Source organism: Hippocampus guttulatus, chromosome 9, assembly GCF_054856545.1.
Source record: "Hippocampus guttulatus isolate MCC_2025c chromosome 9, RoL_Hgut_1.0, whole genome shotgun sequence".
Classification (NCBI taxonomy): Eukaryota; Metazoa; Chordata; class Actinopteri; order Syngnathiformes; family Syngnathidae; genus Hippocampus; species Hippocampus guttulatus.
In genome coordinates this window covers 18,814,656-18,839,768 of record NC_141269.1, presented here as the reverse complement: position 1 = coordinate 18,839,768, position 25,113 = coordinate 18,814,656, and the positions used below count along the sequence as shown (strand labels likewise).

At 44.5% G+C, this 25,113-nt stretch overlaps 1 protein-coding gene across 1 annotated transcript; it reads right to left on the bottom strand.

Annotated features, from left to right (window-relative positions):
* Window positions 1-7,663: 7,663 nt before the first annotated feature.
* Window positions 7,664-23,500, bottom strand: LOC147200673 (axin-2-like). Its single transcript, XM_086120239.1, has 10 exons — window positions 22,668-23,500; window positions 20,731-20,871; window positions 17,872-17,974; window positions 16,421-16,561; window positions 14,987-15,411; window positions 14,707-14,856; window positions 14,385-14,618; window positions 14,144-14,245; window positions 12,609-12,734; window positions 7,664-9,385 (listed from the first exon to the last, which is right to left on the bottom strand). Exons 1-10 carry the CDS (start codon window positions 23,498-23,500, stop codon window positions 9,259-9,261), a joined length of 2,382 nt encoding a protein of 793 aa, XP_085976365.1. The 3' UTR covers window positions 7,664-9,258.
* Window positions 23,501-25,113: the final 1,613 nt, after the last annotated feature.

The window sequence follows — 25,113 nt, the reverse complement described above, 5'->3', positions numbered from 1 at the left end:
TTCCTGGATAGGTTTCCTTTCAAAGCCGGAGCCCCAAGAGGCTGTGAAAATAGAGTCGGTCGGGAGGGTGGTGGTGGAGGGCTGGAGGGTTCCACCTGCCCCATTCCAGACAGTTGAACAGCAACTCGCTGCTTCAGTCTGATAAACCTTCCCCATTGGCCTGATAAATCCACGCACAAATTGATTTTCGGGTCTTTGCGGGGTATGTAATACGCCGATTATGTGTTGAGGTTTCACCGTTCCATGCCTTTGATGAAGACTCTGGGAAATTAATGTGCTATTTGGAGTGTTAAAAAGACAAACTTGAAAGGAAACCCTGCAGTAAAAAAAAAGATGTTTGAGGCAACATTCAAACTATGAAAAAGAAATACCTTTTGTGCCAAAATGCCAGGAACAACTTGCTACTAAGGTGGGTAGAAAATGCGAAATGATTTTGCTGCGAGTGGAAAGCTTTTTCACTAATGACGGCTGTTATCTTGCTCAGCGTTTTACCAGTTGCAAGTCTTTAAATATGACCTCAATTTGATTTAAGCACTGCAAGTGACTCCCAAACACTGAAATATTTCCCGCTATTAAATACCCCCTTCCGCTAAAGGAAAACAAGATAATTGAGGCAAGCATGGCTAAGCTCTGTGCTCGGTGCTTCATTAATTTTTGTGTTGACTCTCAGGGAAGCGTTGCTCCTTATTGCTCTTTAATAGGACCAATTAGCCTAGTGCCCCAATTTCCATGCCTAACGTCTCCCATTTAAGTGCTGAATAAAGAATCCACCGATTGAACCGCACAGAGGCTGCGATGCATCAAAGGGTCGCATACCTCTGGTGATTTCTGCTAACCTCGTGAAACACTTTGAATTCATTAATTGTTTTCCCAGCAATGAGTCATATTTTACAGCCGGTTTTCTGTCTGCGTCTTTAAAATTCTGACGAGTGACTGGAATTTATGGAGCATATTCTTTTAACCTGAGATTTGGTTCCGTCATTTCGCCTCGGCCTCACCTTGTGTCTCCTCAGCATTAGCGTAGCGCTTTAACAAAGACGACAGCAAAGCACTGTCTTCATGACTGAGGACACAATTGTTTCACACAATGCTATTAGTAGCTATCGTGCAATTGCATTAGCTGCACTCTTAGATAATATTCATCAGTGTATCTCTTACTTAACAATTGGGACTTTATGATGGAACGGCATACACCACCCCCACTCTTACAAACTTTTCTTATTTATCACCATGTACATTGACAAAGGTCACAGTAAAAAGAAAGAAAATACCGTATTGGCCCGAATGTAAGACGGTGTGTTTTGCATTGAAATAAGACTGAAAAAGTGGGGGTCGTCTTATATTCGGGGTCTAGACATTATACCCATTCACAACGCTAGATGGTGCCAGATATCAATGAAGTGAATGCTGAACTTAACTCCCCAGGCCAAAATGAACCCCTGCCACGAAGGATAAAAATAAAAATAGCGGTAGCACGAAGAAAAAAAAATAGCGGTAAGAAGGAAAAAAGAAGAAAATAATAGAAGAGATAACAGAAAATGAAGAAACGTAGCGACAATCTGGAGAAAAGTGGGTAAAAGATCGGCCAGGTTAACCGGCAGCTGAGGAGAAGTTATGATGTAATTTACATTTCAAAAACCAGAAGCCATTCATTAACGAATGTGATTGCACTTTTGATTTGAATGAGGCAAAATAACATGCTTTTTCTCTCAAATATATTGTTAGAATCATTTGTTTCAGATGTACTGTAATTATTTTCTGTATAAAAATGTATTTGGTGTTCAAAAAGTCTTTTTTCAAACTTGAGTCTTGAAAAACAGAGGGTCGTCTTATAATCAGGGCCGTCTTATATCCGGGCCAGTATGGTACACGAAATACTTATACTTATTACTTATACAATATTTTAAAGGAGCACATTTCAACAAGATGTCAACATCCACACCAATATCAACAACAACCGAGCGTGGGTTTTTTTCCCTCTCCCTACCCAGTGTTTTCCTTTCTGAACTCTGACTGTAAATTTCCCCATTGCGGGACAAATAAAGGATATCTTAAGTCTTAACCCCTTACGAGCACCTGCTCTCCATTTTGGAAAATATTTAGTTCAAAGGCAAAAGCAGACATCTCAGAGTAATTTTTTATTTTTTTAAATTTGGGTTCCATTTCTTTAATGTTTAAATGATGTTTTTATTTCCTGAAATTATTTTTTTCTTTCCTGGTTCTTTGTTACCAGTGTTTTACATACTCTGTCGGTCTTGCGTCTTTCATCAATAATCATTTGTTTGTGCGATCCGATTCTGTTCCAGATTATTCAGGAACGGTGACAGAATTTTCTGACCATAGATTCGGATAAGATCATGAGAGGTTTGGCTAGGCAAGTTACAACTGGTGGGACAACAGGAAACCGCTCTAGCGGATCTCAGTGACACCGTCGCTCTGCTGGCCCACCGTTTCGAGGAATTGAGGTCCTGCATCTAATTTTTCCGGAACCCATGACAAAAAGCAGGAGGCCCGGACTTATTCCCGTATTGTCTGAAGTTGTTTATCGATGAGAAAGAGGAACAAACAGAAAACTGCTCTTTGAGGTGATGACGAGGGCGTTCACTGACAGGATCATTTGTGAAATCACCACACTGATAAATTTCATGACATCATCTGTGTTGGAATGTGCTTCAAGTGTGCTCCAATCTGTCGTAGCACAGCAACGCTGCCAACCCGGATGCAAAGGGGACAACAGTTTCCCACTCCAATGGGTCACTGCACCAAAAATGAAAACAAAAAAAAATGGTGTGTTGTATTGACACAATTTTATTTCGTCACCGGTTGCACCAAATAAAATCTTCTGGCTCCAGATGCATTTGTGAAGAAATACAGCTAAATCCAGATGATTCTATTGTGTGCAGCCACTTGACAAAATAGCAATCAATAAATAAAATTCAAAACCCCATTTTCCTCCCACCTTTTTTGTATTTATTTTTTTGTGTGACGCTACAATATCCGCCAATCTATTTTCTGTCCCACTTATCCTCATTAGGGTTGGAGGCTTTCCTGGTTGACTTTGGGTGAGAGGAAGCGTGAACTGGTTGCCCGGTGGCCATTATCATTAACGCCTTTGGCCAATTTGTTTTACGTGATAAAAAACATGCATACGTATGTATTACAGGAAGAAACTAGGGAATAAAAACAAAACAAAACACATATATACAGGTATAAGCTGCAAGCCCAGATTTGATCCCTAAAACCTCACAACGCTGAAGTGAATATGCTTGACCCCGTGTTCTCTGTGCCGCCATGCGAGTGTCTAGTTCTGAAAACAATTAAAATACGCGACAGCTACTTTATGAGTGGATTAATGTGTGTACTACTAGACCTCATTGTAAAACATATTCATAACCAAACTAAGCACATACACCAATTGCTGTTAGCCAGTAAAACACTTGTCAGGTGTCCTGAATCAAAAGGAAATTTAAGTCAAGTCAAGTCAACTGTATTTATAGAGCACTTTCAAACAGCCATCGCTGCATACAAAGTGCTGTACATGGAGCAATTTAACATGCACAATAAACAGTAAGACAAATCGGTAATAAAGGCGGTAGAAAGCACCAAACAGTAAAACCAAGAACAAATCTAAGTCATGCTGAGTCGAATGCCAAAGAATACAAGTGAGTTTTGAGGAGGGTTTTGAAGATGGGCAGCGAGGAGGCTTGCCCAATGTTCAGTGGGAGGTCATTCCAGAGAGAGGGACCAGCAACAGAAAACATACCTGTCAACTTTTCGGAGCGCCAACCTGTATAAACTACCAAAGAAATCCTTATAAAGAGCAAAAAATCCTTATAACATACCAAAGCATTTTATATGTCAAAATAACGGCAGAAAAAACCCCACGAAATGTTCAATGATATTTATTGTAGATCTCCATAATACAGGGCGGCCCGGTAGTCCAGTGGTTAGCACGTCGACTTCACAGTGCAGAGGTACCGGGTTCAATTCCAGCTCCGGCCTCCCTGTGTGGAGTTTGCATGTTCTCCCCGGGCCTGCGTGGGTTTTCTCCGGGTACTCCGGTTTCCTCCCACATTCCAAAAACATGCATGGCAGGCTGATTGGACGCTCTAAATTGTCCCTAGGTGTGAATGTGAGCGTGGATGGTTGTTCGTCTCTGTGTGCCCTGCGATTGGCTGGCAACTGATTCAGGGTGTCCCCCGCCTACTGCCCGAAGACAGCTGGGATAGGCTCCAGCACCCCCCGCGACCCTAATGAGGATCAAGCGGTTTGGAAAATGGATGGATGGATGGATCTCCATAATACAATGTCTGGTTAATGTCTAATCATCATTCAACTTAGTGGCATTACTGTGTTCAGAGTTGTATTCCTGCGTTACTTTTTTCACCAACTCCAAATGCTGACCTATCGGCTCGAAGTTACAGCATCCATTCATATTTACTTTGGAAATGAAAGCATTCGAGTAGACTAGCACCATTCTGGGCAAAAGCAAACGGAACTACCTGTTAGGGGCGGAAAAAAAACAAAAAACGGAAATTTTCAGAATCCGCATGATTAGTGCGATACGGCCATATACGTAAGATTCACCACAAAATCCGTATGAACTATGGCTAAACCGTATGAGTTGACAGGTATGAGAAAAGGCTCGATCCCCTCTGAGCCTGAGTTTAGTTCTTGGTACTTCTAATAATGTCTGGTCCACAGACCTGAGGCAGGTGTGTAGGGGCGGATGAGCTCAGAGAGGTAAGGTGGCGCGAGATTATTCAGAGATTTGAAAACAAATAAGAGGATCTTGAAAATAACTCTAAAATGTATGGGGAGCCAGTGAAGGGATGCCAGAGTAGGAGTTATGTGCTCCCTCTTACAAATACCAGTCAAGAGGCGAGCAGCGGCATTCTGGACCAGCTGAAGGCGCTTAATGGAGGACTGGCGGACTCCAAAGTAAAGGGCATTGCATTTAAAAAAAGAAGAAGAAAAAAAAAGAAACTTGATCTTCCTCAGCTATGATTAAATAGCTACACCAAGAAAGTTGCTACATCTGCAACATCTACAAGCATTCTGTCTTTTAGAAAAGACAATAACTTTGTTTGACACTGTCAGAAAGGTGCTCATTTAACTTAGTTTATAGTTGTGGTGTCAGAAAATCAGTCAGTTTGTTTGTGGCTTGACCGCCGGAGCAACACATCCTCCTTCGCAAGAAGTCGATGAGGTTGTTGATTGTGGAACGCTGGTCCACTCCTCCTCAACGGCTTGCGCGAAATTGCTTGACTGTCTTGTGTGCCGATCCACAGTATGCCAAACGTGCAAAATGGATGACGGTATGCAGTCAACCCAACAAGTGGGTTTTTTTCAGTTTCCACTCTAAAATGTGCAGTTTTATCACACAGCTCAATGCCATTCATTTTGAGGGAGCGTGCAATCGGCATGCTAACTGCAGCCAAGTGCCCGAGAGCTGCTGCCAGAATTGAATGTTCATTTCTCGACCATCAAGGGTCTTCAAAGACGTTTCAGAGGATATGGTCATATATTCAACTTCCCTCACAATCACAGGCCACATGCAACCACACGAGCCAAACACCTCGACATTAAGCATCTGAATTTCTAAGATCGTCTGAGAACAGCTGCCTGGATAACGGCTACATCAGTTTGCATAATCAAATAATCATCGCACAAATTGTAAGAAACCGTCTCAAGGAAGCTCATCTGAGGGCTCGTCATCCTCATTCGGGACTCCACCTGACTGTCGTTTGTCAGGGTAACCCGACTTGAGTGGGCCATCCGATGGCATCTCTTACTTTGGAGAGGTATTCTCTTCACAGATGAATCCCGGCTTTCACTATGCAGGGCAGGTGGGAGACAAGCGTGTATGATATTCTGTACAACAAACTTGCAGGGTGCATATTATTGAAGGCATTTCGAATGCCACAATACCATGACGAGGTGCTGAGGTCCAGTGTTGAGCCATTCATCTACGACCATCATTTTCAGATGGCGCCCGAGTAGGCAGCCGTCGGCAAGTGCTCTCATGAGCCTTGCTTTTTTTGTTGTTGTTGTTTTTTGGTTTGTTTTGTCACTTTGTGTTTGTTGTTACATCGTGTGGACCTGATGTGGACTTTTTTCAGCATTTTTTGGCCACGACATTCATCAAGGAGGAAACTCTGTGCTTGGTGGTTGCGCCTTCTCGGCAGCATGGGTATACCAGCACTGTTTTTGCCTGGGAGGAATGTCGGCGCCATTTGACTGTCGTTGCTGGACAGTCCCGGGGCGCTTGTGTCTTGCGCCTGTTATGGGCAGTTTTTTTCACAGCCCCACTTTGTTCAGCGGAGAGATCGGTGCTGTTGAACGGTCTGCGGCTGGATGGATGTAAGGCTTGAGGAGCCGGCGATGAGAAGAAAGGAGCGTTAGCGCGGAGCGCCGATGCGGATTTGGAACTGGGAGTCGCGGCTTGGAGTTTGAAGCGGATTACGTGGGACAGGAGAAGTGAACGAATCTCTTTTTGTCAATGGACGCTAGAGCTTTGTGTTTGCTTTCAAAACTTAGCTTGTAGCAGACGTGTGCACATTTTCAGCATGACGTCTCTGATCCACTGGTGAAAGGACACTTTGATCCTCTCCTCTTTCATCTATAACTGCTTCAGAGAACAAAGTGTATGCAGAAAAGTGGTGAAGATTGCACGACTGTCCTATGTGTTGTATTGTGTTATTTTTGTTATTTTGACTTCAAAATGGCGCCGCGTGAGTGGCTGCCTTTCCAGCAGCTCCTATATTTTGTTGTTCTACTTCTTCCTTTCATAACTTTGCTGCTGTGAATCTGGAATTTCTCCGTTGCGAGACTAATAAAGGTTTTCTTATCTTATCTTATTTATGGATGCAAAGTTCAAAAGCCAGCATCTGTGATGGTATGGGGATTGTGTTAGTGCCAATTGCACGGATAACTTACACATCTGTGATAGCACCATTAATGATAAAAAGGACATGCAGGTTTTGGAGAAACACATGCTGCCATCCAAACAACGTCTCCATGGACGCCGCTGCTTATTTCTGCAAGAGAATCCCAAACAACATTCTGCATGTGTTACAACTGCGTGGATTCGTATTAAAATTGCGCAAATACTAGATTGGCCTGCCAGCAGTCCAGACCTGTCTCCCATTGAAAATGTGTGACGCATAATGAAGCATAAAATACGACAACACAGATCGACCCGGACTGTTGGAACAGCCGAAGCTGTACTTCAAGCAAGAATGGAAAAGAAATCCAGCTACAAAGCTTCAATAATTTTGTGTCCTTAGTTCCCAAACGTTTATTGAATGTTTTGAAAAGAAAAGATGATGCAACACAGTGGTAAGCATGACCCTGTCCCAGCTTTTTTGGAACGTGTTGCTGCCATAAAATTCTATGTTAATGATTATTTGCTAAAAACAATTTCGTTCAAACATTCAATGTCTTTGTAGTCCTGTATATTGGTTGAACAAGATTTGCAAATCATTGTATCATTTGATGAAATATAGGTTCAACATAATTTGCAAATCATTGTATTTTGTGTTTATTTATGTTTAACACATTGGGTTTGTATCAATAATTACATTCCTGATGGAGTTTAAGGAGGAATTGAGCTTAAGTGAAACTAAATGTTAACCATGAAAGAAAATCAACAAGTACAGACTTGAAAAATATATAACTTTAATAAAGGCTACATCTCTCAATAATTACAATAATTATAGGTCCATGTAAATCTTTAAATGAAACTCTTTATATAATGTATAATTTACAGTTTTGATAGAATGAAGAAAAAGGCTGTGGTGTAAAAAACAAACAACCAAACACGATTACATGATATTAAAAGCATAAAAAATATCTTTTCAACAAAAAAAAAACCCTTCTGAAAACCAAGGGATATATATTAAAACCCTGAAACAGGGTAGCACATGGTATGGCATCCAGTTAGGCACAGGCGCTGTACTCTTAAAACACCAGCAATAGTGTGTTCTTATTATAAGTGTTGTTTTTGAGCGTATACTCCTGATGTGCAACACGTGTGTCAGTATCCATACTTTCCAATGCATAATTACAAATGTATACAGGGGTATTGTTAAATACGAAATCACTATAGCAACATTCAAAGGATATCAGAGCCATTGTTCTTCATAGTTCAGTTTTTTTTCTCCCCCTCTCAAACTTGTTCTTTTTCGCTCATATCATTTTGGTGCATGAGCTGTAAATACGACCATTATGAGATGGTACAACTTGTGTTCCACATCTCTGCTCTGTGTGTATGCCCCCGCCCCCCCATGCAAAGCCCGGGTGTACAAACAAAGGCACAACACAAAAACGGAGCTCCGTTGCCAGCCTAAAGACACAAAAAGTGAGCTCCGGCAAAAGGGGGAAGGGAACGCCAGAGTGACAGAACTAGCATTTCAAACTTTCAGCAGCATATAAAACTGGGATTGACCATTAGAAGCCTCGACCCCTAGACCACAAAAGAATGGCAATTTGGATCAGAGAAGGTACCAAGGCGATGGGAGGTGCTAGGCTAGCGCCGCATCCTATGTGTATATACTAAGATCAGACAAAACAAAATATGAAACAATTTCACCGCAGTAGTCTCCCAACATTCAGAGCAGCTTGCCTTTTGGCTGGAAATTGGGAGGGCAAGAACAAGGTTGGGAGGGGTCCTTTTTTTTTTTTTTTTTTTAAAATCAATAAATAATCACTATAAACCTTCAACTTGTGACACTACGCATATACAATACATGTATATATACATATATGCAAGTTATGTATATGCACATGTATGAACACTTTTGTAACTATGTGGCAAGCTGAAGCGTAGGCTGGCTGGCGTGGTGCTGCGTCTCCAGCCCTCCTGCTAGTCCGTTGCACATGACCCGCCTGTCAGTGTAAACGCGCAACAGTCTCTCAATATGCATCACAACAGTGGTTTTATATTCAAGAAGTGGTCAGGGGTCCCCCCGCCCCCACCTTACATTGGTCTTTGAAAGTTTTTCGCATCGTTCTTTGTGTTTCTAAGGCTGGTTGGTTGAGAAATTCAGGGAGGGACAGCCCCCCTCCTCTGGATTAGGCATACTTCATTGGCTCGTCTTCCTTCAATCACTCCTTGTGCTGGATATATTAACTCTGCGTGTGTGTATGTTTTAGCTTAGTATTCATCATTTCAAGAAATAAAGTTCATGACAAGACTCTCTTTCCTTAAGTTTTCCGGGACTTAGCTTTTTGGCAACAAGGATGTTGCTCGTGTTTTTAGTCCATCCTCTCCACCTTGCCCAGGACTTTGCCATCATACATGGGCAAAACCGAGGCATCCTCCCACACCTCCTCAAATACGGCACCGCACTCAAACTCATCGCTGGCCTTCTTAAAGTAGTACCTGTGGAGGAGACAAAAAGAGTCAGACAAAATACACTGTGCGTTTTGGTGTTGAAAGACAAAACAAGCAAAAGCTAACATCATCTGACAGGAAAAGGAGCCTATGCATCCATGTCCATTTAAACACTGTCGCGAAATTCTCTTTAGTCCAAAATGAAACACTGACACACCAAGAGAGCCAGAAACGGATGGAGCTCAAAGCAAACTTAGTCATCGCTTTCATGGCATACTGCACACTTCAAAGGCAGAGAACGACTCCACCTCACACCGCTGCACAAACACAGCTCAACTCATTTAAACACAATCCATGCTGTGTGTGTGGGTGTGTGTGTGCGTGCATGCGTGCACGCGACTCTGCACATCCTCTTGTTCGTCATGACTGCTGGCCATTCAACTGATGCCTATCTTTTTCCAACCTCTTATTAAAGTTGAAGGGTTAATTAGAAGCTGTCTTAAATTGACCCGCCCCCCACATCCCCTTACAACTCTTCAGCTTGTAATTGGACTTGCTGTCAAATGTAGGCCTTTTTCGTCACAGGTTGACATTTCAGGTGCCTCAGAGTCTGCATAAGCATAAGCGCGCTGCTTGCACATGAGCACATATGATCCCCATGTTTCTGCCTTACACATACAAACACATACACTCGGGAGCGTATTCATCACCAGCAAAAAATGTGAGGGAAAAGGCAGAAGGGGGGCGGATATAAAGGCTGGAGAGTTAGAGTGGAGGCTGTCCTGACTCAGTGAGTGAAAGCAATATATTGCATTTGGGCAGAGCCCGAGGGGCTTTGCTTAGGGTGCTGGGAGGTGTCTCCTGAAGGTCACGGGTCACCTCGCGATCCCGCTCTTCTTCTCTCAAGCTGAGAGAACTCCCAGGGTTAGTTTGCTCCCAGTGATTGTGAAGCCAAGGCTCCTAATGATTTCTCTTTTTTACTTTCAAGCCTGATTCAGATCAGCAGGAGGGGATTTAATGATAAGCTTTGCAATGGGGGGCGGGGGTGTGCGCCACTACTCACAGTGCAAAATATGTAAAGGCTGTGTAGTTTTTATTTGTCAAGTCTCACTTACAAACAAAGGTGTAAAGTGGAGACGTTTAACGAGCAAATTTTCATCTCAGTCATTGAACGCCACATGCACATGGGTGAGGGGCATACAATAACGAAAGGTGGTATGTATGAGCACAGCGTCGGGGCTCCTACTTGCGCAGCTCTCCGTGTGAAAATTGGAATGGTTTTGTCGTAATGACATTTCCTCTTTTTTCAACTTTGCAGACACTCATTCATTCGTAAAAAAAATGTCATCTCTCTACGATTGCTCGATTTAACATCATGCTACATTCTCACAAATGCCTCAAAGTCATCTCTTTGTGTCAGTGCACAAGAGTGAGACAGACGAAGCCTTTCCATTGGAACATGTTTTATGTGGTCGATTTTTTTTTTCTCTCCCTCTTTGCAACATCTGGCACCAATATTGTCTGGCAGGGCTGCCGCATACTGTTCTCTGCTGTACCATTGCCATGTCCAAATTAACTAACTCCACACATTCTGCTGCTATTGAAGCCAAACTTTTCATGTCCGCCTCCCTCTTCTTTGCTGTTGCTCAAAGAGTTTTGGGTTAGCAGGGGTGCAAGGACTTGTTTCTCTCTCCTAACAAACAGATGGGTCTGCAACCTCATGTAGACAGCACAGGAAGCCTTCAGGCTTTTTCGTGTGTGTGCGCAGAAATTAACGTGACAAATTATGTGTTTCTTCATTTTAATTTTTTTTCATTGATTGGCCACCAAATTTTATCCAAAAACAAGAGTTTAAGAATTTATTTATCAGTCGCTGGCCGGAGCTACAGAGGAAGCTTGCAACATTTGATTTTAATGCCTGATGCAATAATGGGGAATCGGAATTTGAAGGCCTCTCAGTCTTTGTGCCCAAAATAAAATGGATCAGGCTTCAAAGACATTTTATTAAGGCTGCCTTACCATGGAAATCAGGAACAGATGTGCTAACAAAATTGCTGCAGAACCCCCACCCCCCTTCAGTGGATCAGCCCAGTTTCTTTCAACTCAGAAGCTCCAGTACTTCACACTCGGTTCTTAGCTTACGATCATATGACTAATAACAATCGATGCTAAAGATGGGTTTTACTGGTTCGTGGGGCGCCGTTCTGCCTTTTAGCTTCAAGTGGCACACTTTGAATATGTGCCGTGGCAGTGTCAAGACAAAAAAAAAACCCCAACAAATAATACATAGAAGGCGGCCGGGTAGTCCAGTGTTTAGCACGCCGACTTCACAGTGCAGAGGTACCGGGTTCAATTCCAGCTCCGGCCTCCCTGTGTGGAGTTTGCATGTTCTCCCCGGGCCTGCGTGGGTTTTCTCCGGGTACTCCGGTTTCCTCCCACATTCTAAAGACATGCTTGTCAGGCTGATTGAACACTCCAAATTGTCCCTAGAGGTGAGTGTGGGCGTGCATGGTTGTTTGTCTCTGTGTGCCCTGCGATTGGCTGGACACCAATTCAGGGTGTCCCCCGCCTACTGCCCGAAGATGGCTGGGATAGGCTCCAGCACACCCCCGCGACCCTAGTGAGGATGAAGCGGTTTGGAAGATGAATCATACATAGAATCAGATATCCACAGATTGGAATCAGGCCTCTGCCAAATGCGAAAAAATAAAACAAAAACAAAACTCTGACGTACCGACTACATAACATTGAATTTAAAGTGCAGTGAGACTGCAGCCCATTAAATATGGCTCACTGAAAAGGTGTCCATCATGAACTAGGGAAAATGATTGAGGCCAGTGGCATAGTGTTGAAGTCACCCTCATTTAAACTAGCGGGGGAAGAGTCAGTCCAGGCCAAATCAACTGATGTAATATTTAAGATTTTATTATTTATGCATTATGGTTTACTTCAGTGTTGCCACCGCCCAGTTTAGACTCTCGTCTATGTTCAGGGATGTGCAATTTGAGCAACCACCTTTCTTTGTGAGGTTGTTTCATGTGTTCCTTGAGTGTTAACAGTGGTATCAGATTTGGTGTCACTAGAAATGCTCATGTAAATAGACATTCCCCAAAAAATCTGAAACAGTACATGTATGTCAGAGTTGGGTACTTGGACCCGCAGTGAAATTCCAGTCTTAACCCCTTACTACTACGACTACTACTACTTTGGAAGCCCAATTCTGTACCGCTGTAGTGTGTGAACCTAGCTAGGCTGTCGATGCTGTATTTACCGGTAGTTGCCTTTCTTGCTAAGCTGTTCTTTAAAGTGTCCCAAGGTGAGGCAGTGGGTCTTCAGCACACTCCGGTAGGGAATTTCCTCGCCACAGAAGAAGTAGGTGACCATGAGGTCACTTGACCTATGTAGACAAACGGGACATGCTTCAAACATCTGTACTTTTGATGGCATTTATTCTTCAATCAAAGATGACGTTAAAACAGCGGTGGGCAAACTACGGCCCGCGGGCCGGAACCGGCCCATTGGTCTTTTTATTCCGGCCCGCCGAAGATTGGTGCACAATTAAGGTTTGATTGCATTCATTTCGTTTGGACTTGTAATGACAGGTATTTCAACACCAGGTGGCGCAGTTACTTCAAGTTGCAGAGCACAGGAAGGGAGGGGAAGACGAAGAAAGAGGGAGAGAGTAATGACCATGGAAGGGAAAGTGAAATGTATCTGATTAAACGAAGCGGGTAACAAAGTACGAAAGATTCAGGAGACGCCTGAAGTCGGAAAGACTCAAATCTACGAGACTTTGAAAAACAAGGAAGCGATTCTTACTCAGTCCGATTCTGGCAATTTCCATGCTCAGAGTGAATTGCTTGTGGCTCGAGTAAATGAACATTTCCTAGAATGGTTTGATTGTTATCATGTTGAAACTTTCCGCAAACTGGACCGCTAATAAGAGTCAGAGAGCAGTCAAATGTGTAGAGCGTGAACAACAGGGGGCTCAGTACTCATCCTTGAGGAGAACCGGTGCTGAGTGTGATGGTGGAGGAGAATGTTACATTATTACTGGCATACAAAGACATTGTGCTATCTTCTTTATTTTCTATTTCTATTTCTAACTTTTGGCCCGGCCCTCCACAATATTTTCTGCTTCTCATTTGGCCCCCGCGGGAAAATAATTGCCCACCCCTGCATACCGAAAGTTCTAGAAATTCAATGGGCAGTTTCACGAACGGTATCTTTATTCACTTCTAGTGATGAATGTGAGATGGAAGAGTTTAGAGGTTGGTTAACATGCTACATAAATCTCGAATGATGAAAAAGGAAAAAGAGGGTCTTGAGTGACGAAATCATTGCTGGCCGTCTTACATGAGAACAAGAAAGTTGTGAAGTTCCACATAACAATAATTTGCATAATGTGTTCCAACCACAAGCACCCTCCAACTGTTTATTTCTTCAACCTTTTAGTCAAATTTCGCAAGGAGCTAGGCGCCATGTCCTGTTTTAGAAAAGACGAAGTCGCCTTTACATACAGCAACACCGGCTTTCCAAAACTTGCACAAAAGAGACATTTGTGTGCTGCCTCTCCAAAAAGCAGTTGTCGTGTGAACGATCAAACAAACATACGCAGTTCTTATCAGTTCCGACTAAAAGCAGTCTCTTGTAAAAAAAAAAAGGCCCCCGAATGGATGATAATCAAGACTATTAGAAAGCAGAAATGCTAAAAAATATATATGGAGCTAAGGAGTAAAATACTTGAAGCGAGCGTGACACTAACGAAGTCCAGACAATAGAATTGAACAAGATTGAAATCCTTACTCGTCCATTTGTAGTCCAGAAGCGGCTAGAGAGCTGCCTCCAGCGGGGAAGGCTATGGCTGGGTGGCTCTGGTCTCTCAGGCTGATGGACGCTGTTGAATGCCTTTTAAAGTCAGTGAGATAAAATGGTCGTGAGTACTCAAATTTATTTGATGAAAAATTAGTGGATACCACTTTCGAATCAGATGTAGGAAAAGTGTGATTTGTTGTCATGACATATCAGAGTCTTAGTGTAGTCCTACCTGGGTTTTAGTGGCTTGGAGACCTCCTCCAGTCGACGGCAGGCCTCTTCGAGCTGTGCTAAAGTGTTGGGTGGGGGCAGCGGCGGCATGGCTGGGTCCTGTACAAATGGATGGCCGGGGTGGTGCCCACGAAGGTTAATCCCGGAACCAATGCCACCCCCACCCCATAAGGAGTGAGTTCGAGCAGGCAAGGTCTCAAAACCAAGTGGGTTGGGCTTATTAAGGACGGGGTAGCTGTTAGGGGGGGGGGAAAGTCCAACATGAACTCAAGATAATACTGGACTGTACTGCAGAGGCCAATGTTGCTTAACAGAGACTTTACCTGTGAGGCTTGTGTTTGCCCTGTCTCTCGCTCTCCAGGATCCACTGCCAAACATTCTGAGATCGGTCAGTGGTATCAAGAGGAAGGCATGGTGATGACAAGCCCTCATTGGAGGATCTGACTTGCCGCCGTGACAAAGTGCTGCAGCGACTGGAGGAGGAGAGAGGCGCGTCAAGAAAGAGCTTCTTCCAGAGGAAACATTTGCAGTAAGGAAGGTCAATTTGGTGAAATACAAAGTGAACGAACAGTAAGTGACAAGATGGTTTGCGTCGACACTCACACAGGGGTAACGTCAGAGTAATTGGCGCCTCCTGGAGGGCAGAGGCACTGTACACGCTGAGCTGCCTCAACCTCAATCTGCTCCTTCGTCTTGTGCCCAGCATGATGATGGTGGATATAGTGGTGATGGGTATGTTTTGTGGGCTGCCGGCCTGACACGACAGCTTTGGCAGAGACAGGATAAGCACCAAAGAAGGATCCGTGGTCTGAAGATACCAAGGCACCACCGGTCCGTTCTGGGGAGTGTGAGCGCGGTGAGTGCCGAACCACACCGGGTGACTGGCAGCCCGGCGTCTTCAGGACCCGTGACAGATGATCATCGAGGATAGCTTGGGGGTCCTCCTCACACTGGCTACCAGATGGAAGAAGAGGCTGATGGAGGGAGGTGTTGCTGGTGAGATCTGCGCTTTCCTCTTTTTCCTCCTCCTGCGCAGGCCAATACAAAAATAAAAACAATCAAGGACTCAAAGAAACACTTATACAGAGGGGCATGTGGGAAAAGCAGCAAGCTGAGGAATTTATGTTTCAACCTACACCAACTTACGGTACAGTATATCTATCATCCTCACAAGTCAGTGAGAGTAAAAGCCTGCGTCACTTGATTTGAATTTCCTTTTGCCACGCTGTTATCATCGCAAACAGGCTTTGGGTGTGTTTCATCTATAATGCAGTGCGCCTATGCATAACAAAGACACTGGCACTACACATATTCAGCAAACGTGCCACTAGAGAGTAGCTAAGTGCTAACTATTTAAAAAAAAAAAAACTTCTCAGGAGTATTGAGAAACATAACTTTTAAAAGTTCCACTGGATCAAATACTGGAGGGACAGAGTGGAAAAGGCAAGAAGTAGACAGACTTTTAAATCTCTTGGCTTCATCCTTCTTCTTCGGCACACCAAATCTGGCAGAACGGCTCTTGTGTATTAAGCACTACTGTCATGCTGACTTACTCGGAGAGATATAACGGTTTACGGATCCTGATAAACTGTAAGAACATTTTAGACAGATAGTGTTACTGTTTCAAATTGTAATCGTTACTCCCATCTTGAGCATCTTGTCTTGCTCACTTTCCCTGTACCACAACAGCGATAAAGCAAATAACCACAGAAGATGACGACGAAGGAGAGGTCGAGACAGCAACAAAAGCATCAGACAAATAAAGATTTGGGCAAGAAGATAAGATTGGCCGTATTTTAGCTTTTAATTAAGAGTGCAGTGGACAATGAAGAAAAGATGATTGACCTGCATGTAAAGAATGAGGGAAATAAGGCGGGCACCGTGAACGCTCTCTTTTAGATTGTTTTGTATTCAAAATAAAGGACAACTGATATGCTCTCAGTGGTCAATGATTTTGGTGAAATAATCATATGCACTTGTCACGGACGGTTTCATCCCGAAAAAAAAATGTACAGCTGTGTGAGTGTGTGCCTCTACCTCTTGTATCTGCTGTAGTCTCTCCGCCAAAGAGCTCATGGTGTCTTGTTCTCGCTTCAGCTTCTCAAGCCGCGTTATGAGTTGGGCAGCAAATGATGCAGGCTCAACGGGGGTCATCTCTTTAGGCAGACGATGAGTCCTCTGCAAGGTACACAGCGCAGTGAGAGGGACACTTTAACGCGAGGTAGCGTAACTGTGAAGTGCTCCCGACAGATATGCAACATGGCACATTAATCCGATGCCCTTGTGTCCTAAGCCAGTTTAGTTCCAAAAACCCTGCAACTATTCCAAAAAGCGTGATCCAGATGCCCTTGTCCTCGCTAATCTGAACCTTCTTCACTGCCCATCACACCCTAGATCTCCCCATGGCCAGTGCCCTTGGCAGTGCCAGGCTGCTGGGTAGCAGTTGCTTCGTTGCTTGGAGGGGCGGCCCCCTGCTTGCACCCTCTATAGCCCAACCGAGTCATCAGCTCGGCAGCGTCTGAAGTCAGCGCACTTCAAAGGGCCCTTGTCAAACATCAAACGCACACTAGGGGTGGGAGGGACACACAGCTTTAAACCTCCATATAAAAGCCAGATATTGACGGAAAAGAGGGAGCGAGGAGAGAAGAGAGGAAAATGAGAGAAGCGGGACAAAATTAACAGCATGAAAATAATAAGGATTGAGATGTGCAATTGCATGGTGGCAGTGAGGAGCGGGACAAAGGCAAGGAGAGGACAGACGAGTCAAATAGCGGGAAGACAAAGTAGTAATTCATTTTCCAGTTGCGTGCAGGGCAGCTCAACGACGCGCTAGTCCACATTATCCTACTTTCAATATATGTACCTTCTCTTTTTCTGTTATTTGGAACCCTGGCTTTCTTGATTTTGACTCATTTTTTCGTTGCTTCTGTCATCTCTTTGTATACACGATGAAGGGATAAAGAAGAAAGGCGAGTGAAGCTGCTGGCAAAGGAGCGCCAGCCCTACATGGGGCCCCCCCTGCCTAGGGCTGGTACATCATGGGAGTCAGAGCCATCTCCAAATCAGGAGGGAAACATTAAAAGAGTGCAAGTGGGAAAGGGAAAAAAAAGACACTGAAATGGAGAAACGCAAGGAGGAGGAGGGGAAATATGGGGACTGAGCATTGTAAAGTACATGCAGAGAAAGCAAGCACACAACTTGTACGCAACATTTAGATTTTCTTGCTCTACGTCAAACAGATGCCCATCTGAAAAGAGCAGAGGTTTTGACCCTCCCCCTTAGGACTCAATCAGGTCCAATAATAGGGCGAAGTGTCGATGTCCTGTATTGACAAGCTTATTTGGGTAGCTTTGGGGTATTTGTGATTTCCTCTAACACTACAGGACAAGGCAAGTGACAGTACACAGGTGGCGGTGAACTGGACTCGCTCCAAGAGAAGCACTACAATCAGTCTCACACATTAAAAAAAAAAACTTTTTAAGACTTACTGGAAAGTGGGGAAGTGTAATCTGGCCATTGATCTTGACACTGCGATTCATCTCTCGCTGGAGATGCTTCTTGGGGGCCAGTTTATATGGAGGGATTCCATCTCTGTAAAGTAAAAAAAAGAAATAAATAACATTCACAGTCCCTTTCAGATGCAACCAACCAAACTTTTCAGATTCTCTGCTACTGGCTGGTCCTGCTATACTTTCTTGCCAACTGTTGGTACTTTCGGGCCATTTGCCAATCTTTGTTGTGAGGGGGAAAAAAAACAGCTGGAAAGCTGTTCAACAGAAAAGTGACTAACACAACACCCCCCCCCCCCCCACCCCAATGGCATACCGCTATTCACAGTAGAGAAAAGTCAACAGGCCTCACATCTTTTGAAGCCAAGGCAACATAAACGCCTATATCACAAAACCCAGCAGAACAATGGGTGAGATATGCTAAACACCCTCCTGTGAACTTCAAAAGAGCCCCCCCGGTAAGAATAGTCCCTGTCCACTTTGACAGCATTTTTTAAATAAATGCTGAACACTATGCAGTCATCTCAGTAGCTGGCTAGGACATTTTTTGTATGAGCAATGTAGAGCATGTCATTAGGAAGACATTCTATTCTAGCCTGCTGACAATTAAGCAATTATTATGGGAATGTTATTTTCTCCAGTTTGCTCGCCTTTCGAGTCAGTTGCCACTTAAGCTGAGCCAATTATCTTGGCCATTTTGGCTGTTCAGAAGTATCTGACCTAGCCCAAACGCTACTTTTCTGCTACTGCTTTGAAATCTCACACTCATGCACATATGCACCCACTGCCATCTTCGTTTGGCAAGCGCTTTGCTGTGAGCCTCTGATCTAAGCAACATCAAAAGGCTGGTTTGTAAGATAAGGTAATGTTTGAAGTTGGTGCTGCAACATTCCCCAGCGTCCAAGTAAATCCATAAATAAGATATAAGCAAAAACCGAAGCCGCCGTCAAATCCCCCCCCCCCCCACTCCAAAATCCTCCTTCTTGTTCTTTATCTGGGAAATGAGATTCAAACGCTCACAATGCCTTTCAAACACTAATCAAATTGTTCCCTCGAATTAAAGAGGGAAGAAACTCTTTTTGTATTACTGAAATCCATTTGGGTGGAAAGACAAAAAGAACTGGAGTCAAGGACAGGAGACACCAAGGTCTGCGACACACATCTCTCCTGAGAACTAAAAGACATTTGATAAACTGCCATGTTCAACAAACTGGAGGCAACCCCCCCCCCCCCCCCCCATTATTATGAGCTTGGCATTATTGCACAATACTTAAATCACACAATACTAACACTCTCCCCTTTCATCTATAACTGCTTCAGACAACAAAGTGTATGCAGAAAAGTGGTGAAGATTGCACGACTGTCTGTGTCCTATGTGTTGTGTTGTGTTATTTTTGTTATTTTGACTTCAAAATGGCGCCGCGAGAGTGGCTGCCTTTCCAGCAGCTCCTATATTTTGTTGTTCTACTTCTTCCTTTCATAACTTTGCTGCTGTGAATTGGGAATTTCTCCATTGCGAGACTAATAAAGGTTTTCTTATCTTATCTTAGAGGTGAAAAGATTGCCCCCCCCCCCCGCTATCAAAACTGCTGTCTCTCCAACACCAATAAGTCATCCTTCATCAAAAAAAGTGACGTGAAACTAAAAAAGACGGGCTGATAAGAAATCTCCTCTTATCACCACAAAATCGAGCAAATGGCCTACCCCGCTGTTTTTCGAATCGACCCAAACTGTCTGCCCACCGGAGATACAATTTGGCAGCTTGATGCTTTGTGTAGATTTTGGAAGCGAAAACAGACGTACTATTTCACGGCTTCATGGGCCCTTACTTTATGGGGATCTCCTATTCAGTTGTGCAAGTCATTTTCAAAGCAGCCAGCCACCCTTTTATCCCCCTAAGCCCCCCTCACCCAACAATAGGCTGAAAGCGATTCAGTTAAGCCCTTTATACTCCACGCACTTTATTTTCTCACTCTCTTGCACTTTGAGCCCCCACCACTCCCCGCAACAGGCTCTGGAGGGTAGAAGAGAGACACTGTGGAGGGCTGGGTCATGATGGAAGTGATTTTTGGGGGTGCACCAGTCTGGCCAAAGGGGAGTTCCTCTGTCCCAAGGTCTATCAATGAGTAACCCATGTGAAAGCCTTGCAGACACATGATCTCAGCACGCCACAGAGGCCAGTGGCAGGAAACCGACCCACCATGTGAGTAAGCCCTCCTTTCATTTGGTGCCAACATTTTTCAGTGAGTTTGTCTTGAGGCCCAAATGGCCATTTCCCTCCCCCTCTCCTTTAGCTCTTCAAAGAGAAGAGCGATTAGATAATATGAAGAAGAAGGGGGGAAAAAAACAGGTCGGTTGTGGCAGAAGGGTGGGTGGGAGGGATGAATTTCACATTTGAGGAATGAAGCAACACCCCCACCCACCCACATCAAGACAAGCTCATATTTTTCCCCCTACTCTCCCGCAAGTCATGGATCAGAAAATAAACTTCAAAAAGGTCTTTAGAAATAACGTCTTTCGCAGTTCTGAAGCCACGGCAACGCTACATTAACGGAAGAATTACCTGTTTAATGACATTATTGCAGGCCATTTTTTTGGAGCGCGCTCCAGCTGCCTGCTGACCACATAGAAAGGTCTTGTTAATCTACAAGATCAAATATTTTTCTTCGCGCCCCTGGTTGTTTAACTAGAAATGTGTTGAACGTGTGTGTCGAAAAACAGATTTAGCTGATAAAAATAACCTCCACAGAAATGTGACCAGTTGGTGGAACGGAATCAAAGACTGAAAGTGGCTACTTTTAAATCTCCCGAGGAGCGCATCTTCATCATCGCACTTACACACTACTGTCTGTCATTGACAGTGAATCATCCGTCGTGGCATCACTGGAGATCTCACTGTCATTGGCACTGGTGGCAGGAGCCAAGATGTAGCCAGAGTTGACAAAATATGGGCTGGCATTGTCTCCTCGACGATGGGCCCTGTGAAGAAAAAGAGAATTGACATTTTAATGTGAGGTTTTTCCAGTGTTGCTGTGCAAACCCGAGTCGGAGAACGTGCCACCCGATTGACGTTTGCTTCTGGTGTGCATTCAGTCCAATTAATAAGATAAACAGGACAACTTGAAATTTGTTTTGGCGATGTCCTCAAGTCGATTTCTGTCACGTGAGTCATTTCCACAAAACTGTTTCATCCGCATCGGAGATCCGTCTCGCTCTTTTCTTTCATGCCGTCCCTTGCCTGCTCTCCCTCTTCTCGCATTTGCTCTCCCCATCTACAGTGTGAGAATCCTCCCTTCCCCTCTTTCTGTGTGACTATCTACTCTCCTGTTGTGTTGCATTCCAGTTGTAGTGGCGAAGGGGGTGGATGAGGAAGAGGAGGTAGGGGGAACTTGAGCGTTTGCGAGGGGGGTGGGGGCGAAGGACAGGGGGTAGGAGGGCCCCTTTCTTTATGAGAATGCCTTCTGCTGGGAGTGCTGAGAGGAGAACCCCAGCATGACTAAAGCTGTAGGCCCCAAGCACAAACCTGACCTTTGTAAGGTCCGCGCAGAGTCAGGTATTTAGCACAGCTGGGCTTTCTGCACCCCCACTCTCTTTCTGCATCTCTTGTTGCTTCCACAATCCCCCTTGCTGTCTTCACTTCCTCCCCTCTTGTCTCTTCCTGCAAAGCATGCTTAGTCTCCGACAAGCAATTTATTTTCCAAACAGGAGAAATAAAAGTGTTAAATTACAGTTACACACAAAGTAGTGGCATAAACTATGGCATGTCACTGAAGTGGGGATGTTTTTACCACTCCGGAGTTGCATATGGGAGATCTAAGAAGAAGAAAAAAATCCTCGAACAGAGAATCTGTGCAGTGCCAAAATTAGTTCCACATGTTTGAGATGGAAATGGGTTGACCTACAGACATGGAGAGGGCCACAGAAGGGGGAGGGGGGGGGGGGGCGTATGAGTGGTGCAAGGGAGAAAAGGTGGCTTTCTGCTTGATAAATAATTTTTCCACTCAAACCAAAAACAACATTAAAAATACCCGTTAAGAGCCGCTTTTGTCTCCCGAATCCTTATTTTAGCATTGACACTGACATGCAAAGGAAAAACCACAACTTTTTAAAAACGATCTCTGAGCAACAGCATCATGGACAAGCACTGTTCTATGTTTCTGTAGTCCAGTGTCTTGTTTAATTCGACAATAAAGTACTGCAAAAAAAAAAAACACTTTTCCCAACAAAGGTATGATGTCTCTAGATCTAGTTGGTAACCACAAGTAGTGTTTTTAGCTTCACTGGGGGTTCGTTTGCTGATAGACATTTGATGAACACGCCATGAAGGTCTAAACTGTTGAATTGCAAAAAGGAAAAAAAAAACCCCACACTGCTTCAGTGAAAAATTTGCCCACCCCCCTCCCCCATCTAGCTGTAATAGTCTGGCACTTGGTGTGTGAAGTCATGCCTGAACCGGAGGAAGGGTTTCAAAGCACAGGAAACTTGGAAGAAGCCAGCAGAGAGTTACCTGCGAGACACCATTTACTTAAAAGGAAGGCTCAGCTCCATTGATGTTTTGTACCCAATGCACCCCCGCCCTCTAACCCCTTAACTAACTGCAAGGCAGGAGGGCACAAACAAAGAATGTTATTCTGGGACCCTTTGATCAACTGTCCCCCCCCCCCCCCCCTCCTCCACTCTTTACACGAACTGACATGAGTAAAGTAGCCAATGAAAACGTAGAAACAAACATGCCGGCGCACTATGCCACATCCTTCAGGAAACATTGTTCTTACCTGCAACTGTTCTCCAGAATTTCAGCTGTTGTCCGGATGGCAGCGGTCGCCCTCAAGGATTTGGCTGAAAGTCCAACCATAGAACCTAAAGCCTTTGCCTTCAGGTCATGGCAGCTCCACTCCTCTTCCTCCATAAGAGGTGGAAGATATCCACACACAAGCTTGAGGCTGCCGAGCGTGCCATGATTAGCGTAAGCTGCGTTCTCACAGCCAGTGCGCACATACTCGCGGTATATGTCAGAAGTCAAAAACATCTGGTAAGCATTCTCTTCCATGTTGGACTGGATTTCTGTCTGTGCCTGGTCAAACATGGCCGAGTCTATCTGTTGCTTTTTAACACTATCCCTTATGTAGGTCTTGGTGGCTGGTTTGAGCTGCTTGGCAACAATGCTGTTGTTCTCGATGTACCGTTTGAAAATAACTTTGGCAACTCGCATTGTTTTGGTATCCTTTAAGTCCATTTGCCTGAAACCGTTGCAAGCAAACCAAAAGTCCAAAGTGTCCACGCAATTCTCCTGCTCCAAAAAGGTCCGAAAGAGGTGAGCACCATCTTGATCGCCAAGAAGAAAATGCAAAGATTTTGTCCACCGGATCAGCGGCGAGTCTGGGGACGCACTTCCCTCCGGCTCTCCCAATCCATCCTCATTCCTTCGTGGAGTGGAGCCGGGGAGCGCGGCGGCAGTGGTGTTATCTTTAACCTTATTAAGGGCTTTCATTTTTCCAGACCGGCTGGGTATGGAGCATGGCGACTCTCCCTCCTCTCCCGGTACCGGAGGACGAGGAGCATCTTCTCGGAAGCTACTGCTGATGTGCTCCGTAAGCGCCCTGCTCATGGCTCCAGCTCCGGCTGCCTGTGTGAGAGTGCAGTGGTGCCTCCACTGAGCTCCAGTCTAATCCTACTCACTCTCTAAAAGCAGCGGGGGAGCTTCTCAGCTCCTCTTCACTCTGAAACACACAAAGTATTGATCTAATCAAAGACATATCCTGCTGAACTTCAAAGGAAGACATCAAGTAAACAGACCTTCTTTAACAACAACAAAAAAAACCTCAATAGGTTCAGAAAACGAAATGCTTTTTCATTCCATTTGTCTATTTATAATCTAAATGGGACATCAAACGAAGCCCACATTCTGAATGTGCACTAATCTGTCACATCAAACCATATTAGAAGAATAAACAAGAGTCTTAACTCTTCACCATAACCAGATTCTGTCATTTTTTTTCCTGACACGTGCTTTCCTTTTGGCTCCCTTTCCAAATCACTCCCACTTGCGACAGGATCATACACCGGTATCACACGCACACAAAGTCACACGGACTCGTTTTGCATTCGGAGTCCAACATTTTGTCGACAGCTTTCCAGGTACGCGTGCAGATGCAGTACAGTACATCTCACGTGCGCATAGTAAAACCAAATCAGGGCTGAGCAGCCCCTCTGGCAAATCGGGTCGTTTGAGCGTAAACGTGAACAATCAATAACCAATTGTTTGTCAATAGAGGCTATTACGATTTTAGAGTTACATCTTTATAACGACTGCCAACGTCTCTGCTCTGACTGTAAAGGGTAAAAAATACATATTTGTCACAGCTGGACGAACCAAAAAAAATTAAAGAGCAATTACAAGTACATGTTGGAAGAATTGTAGCATTTGTAACAAGGCGCACGATATTATCAACGCTTTGTAAAATGCAACATACCATCGCAGATAATGTCCAGTGGGAGTGCATTTGAAAAGTTGAGTTAATCCATTTAAAAAAAAAAAAGATGATGTCAGTCCACAACTCTAAGGACAAGTAATCCCACACAAAACTGCGAACGTGCGCCGCAAGCGCCGTACGTGCCACGCGTGTCCCTTCTCGGAGCTAAACAGTGTAACATATAGCCTTCGCCCCTATTCAACAAATGGCCTCAGAAGTGGCAGGCTCAGTTCCTATGTAGCTCTCTGGGGGTGTCAAAATCTAGAGGAGGCAAAAGAAAAGAAGGAGGGGGCTCCCGCTGTAGAATACGTCCCACTTTTTCCCAGCTATAAGAAACGCGCAGACGGATAAATGGTCGTTTTTTTTTTAAATCTGAGCCACGTGTACGCGCGCGCGCACAAGCACACACAGACACATAAGCTTCTTATCTCGCCGTATTTCTCGCCCACAAACAAGAAACACAGCTCCGCTTTCTCAACTTCAAAGCTGAGCAGCAGCACATCAAAGCGGCCAAGAGAGGGGGCCTGTGGAACAGCTTCGCTACAACTTACCGTCCATGTTCCCCCACCAGCCTGCCACATTCGAAATCGTTCAAAGTTTCGCCAGTCCCGGCAATTTGTGTGTCATCGCACCGGGCGCTTTCTCCTCCGTCCTATCAAGTTGGACAATTCCCCAGGCGTACATTTAACTAAACAGGCGTCTTCCTCAATTTGTTCAGCCTCAGCCCAGGTAAAGTGTCAAGAAACGA

Bases quoted from the DNA above. Each gene is read 5' to 3' on its own strand.
- LOC147200673 (XM_086120239.1), bottom strand. From the start codon at position 23,500: ATGAGCAGGGCGCTTACGGAGCACATCAGCAGTAGCTTCCGAGAAGAT. The intron at 15,412-16,420 runs GTAGAGGCACAC...TGGCCTGCGCAG, and splicing joins GACTACAGCAGATACAAGAG to GAGGAGGAAAAAGAGGAAAG. The intron at 14,857-14,986 runs GTGAGTGTCGAC...CTCCTCCTCCAG, and splicing joins TACTCTGACGTTACCCCTGT to TCGCTGCAGCACTTTGTCAC.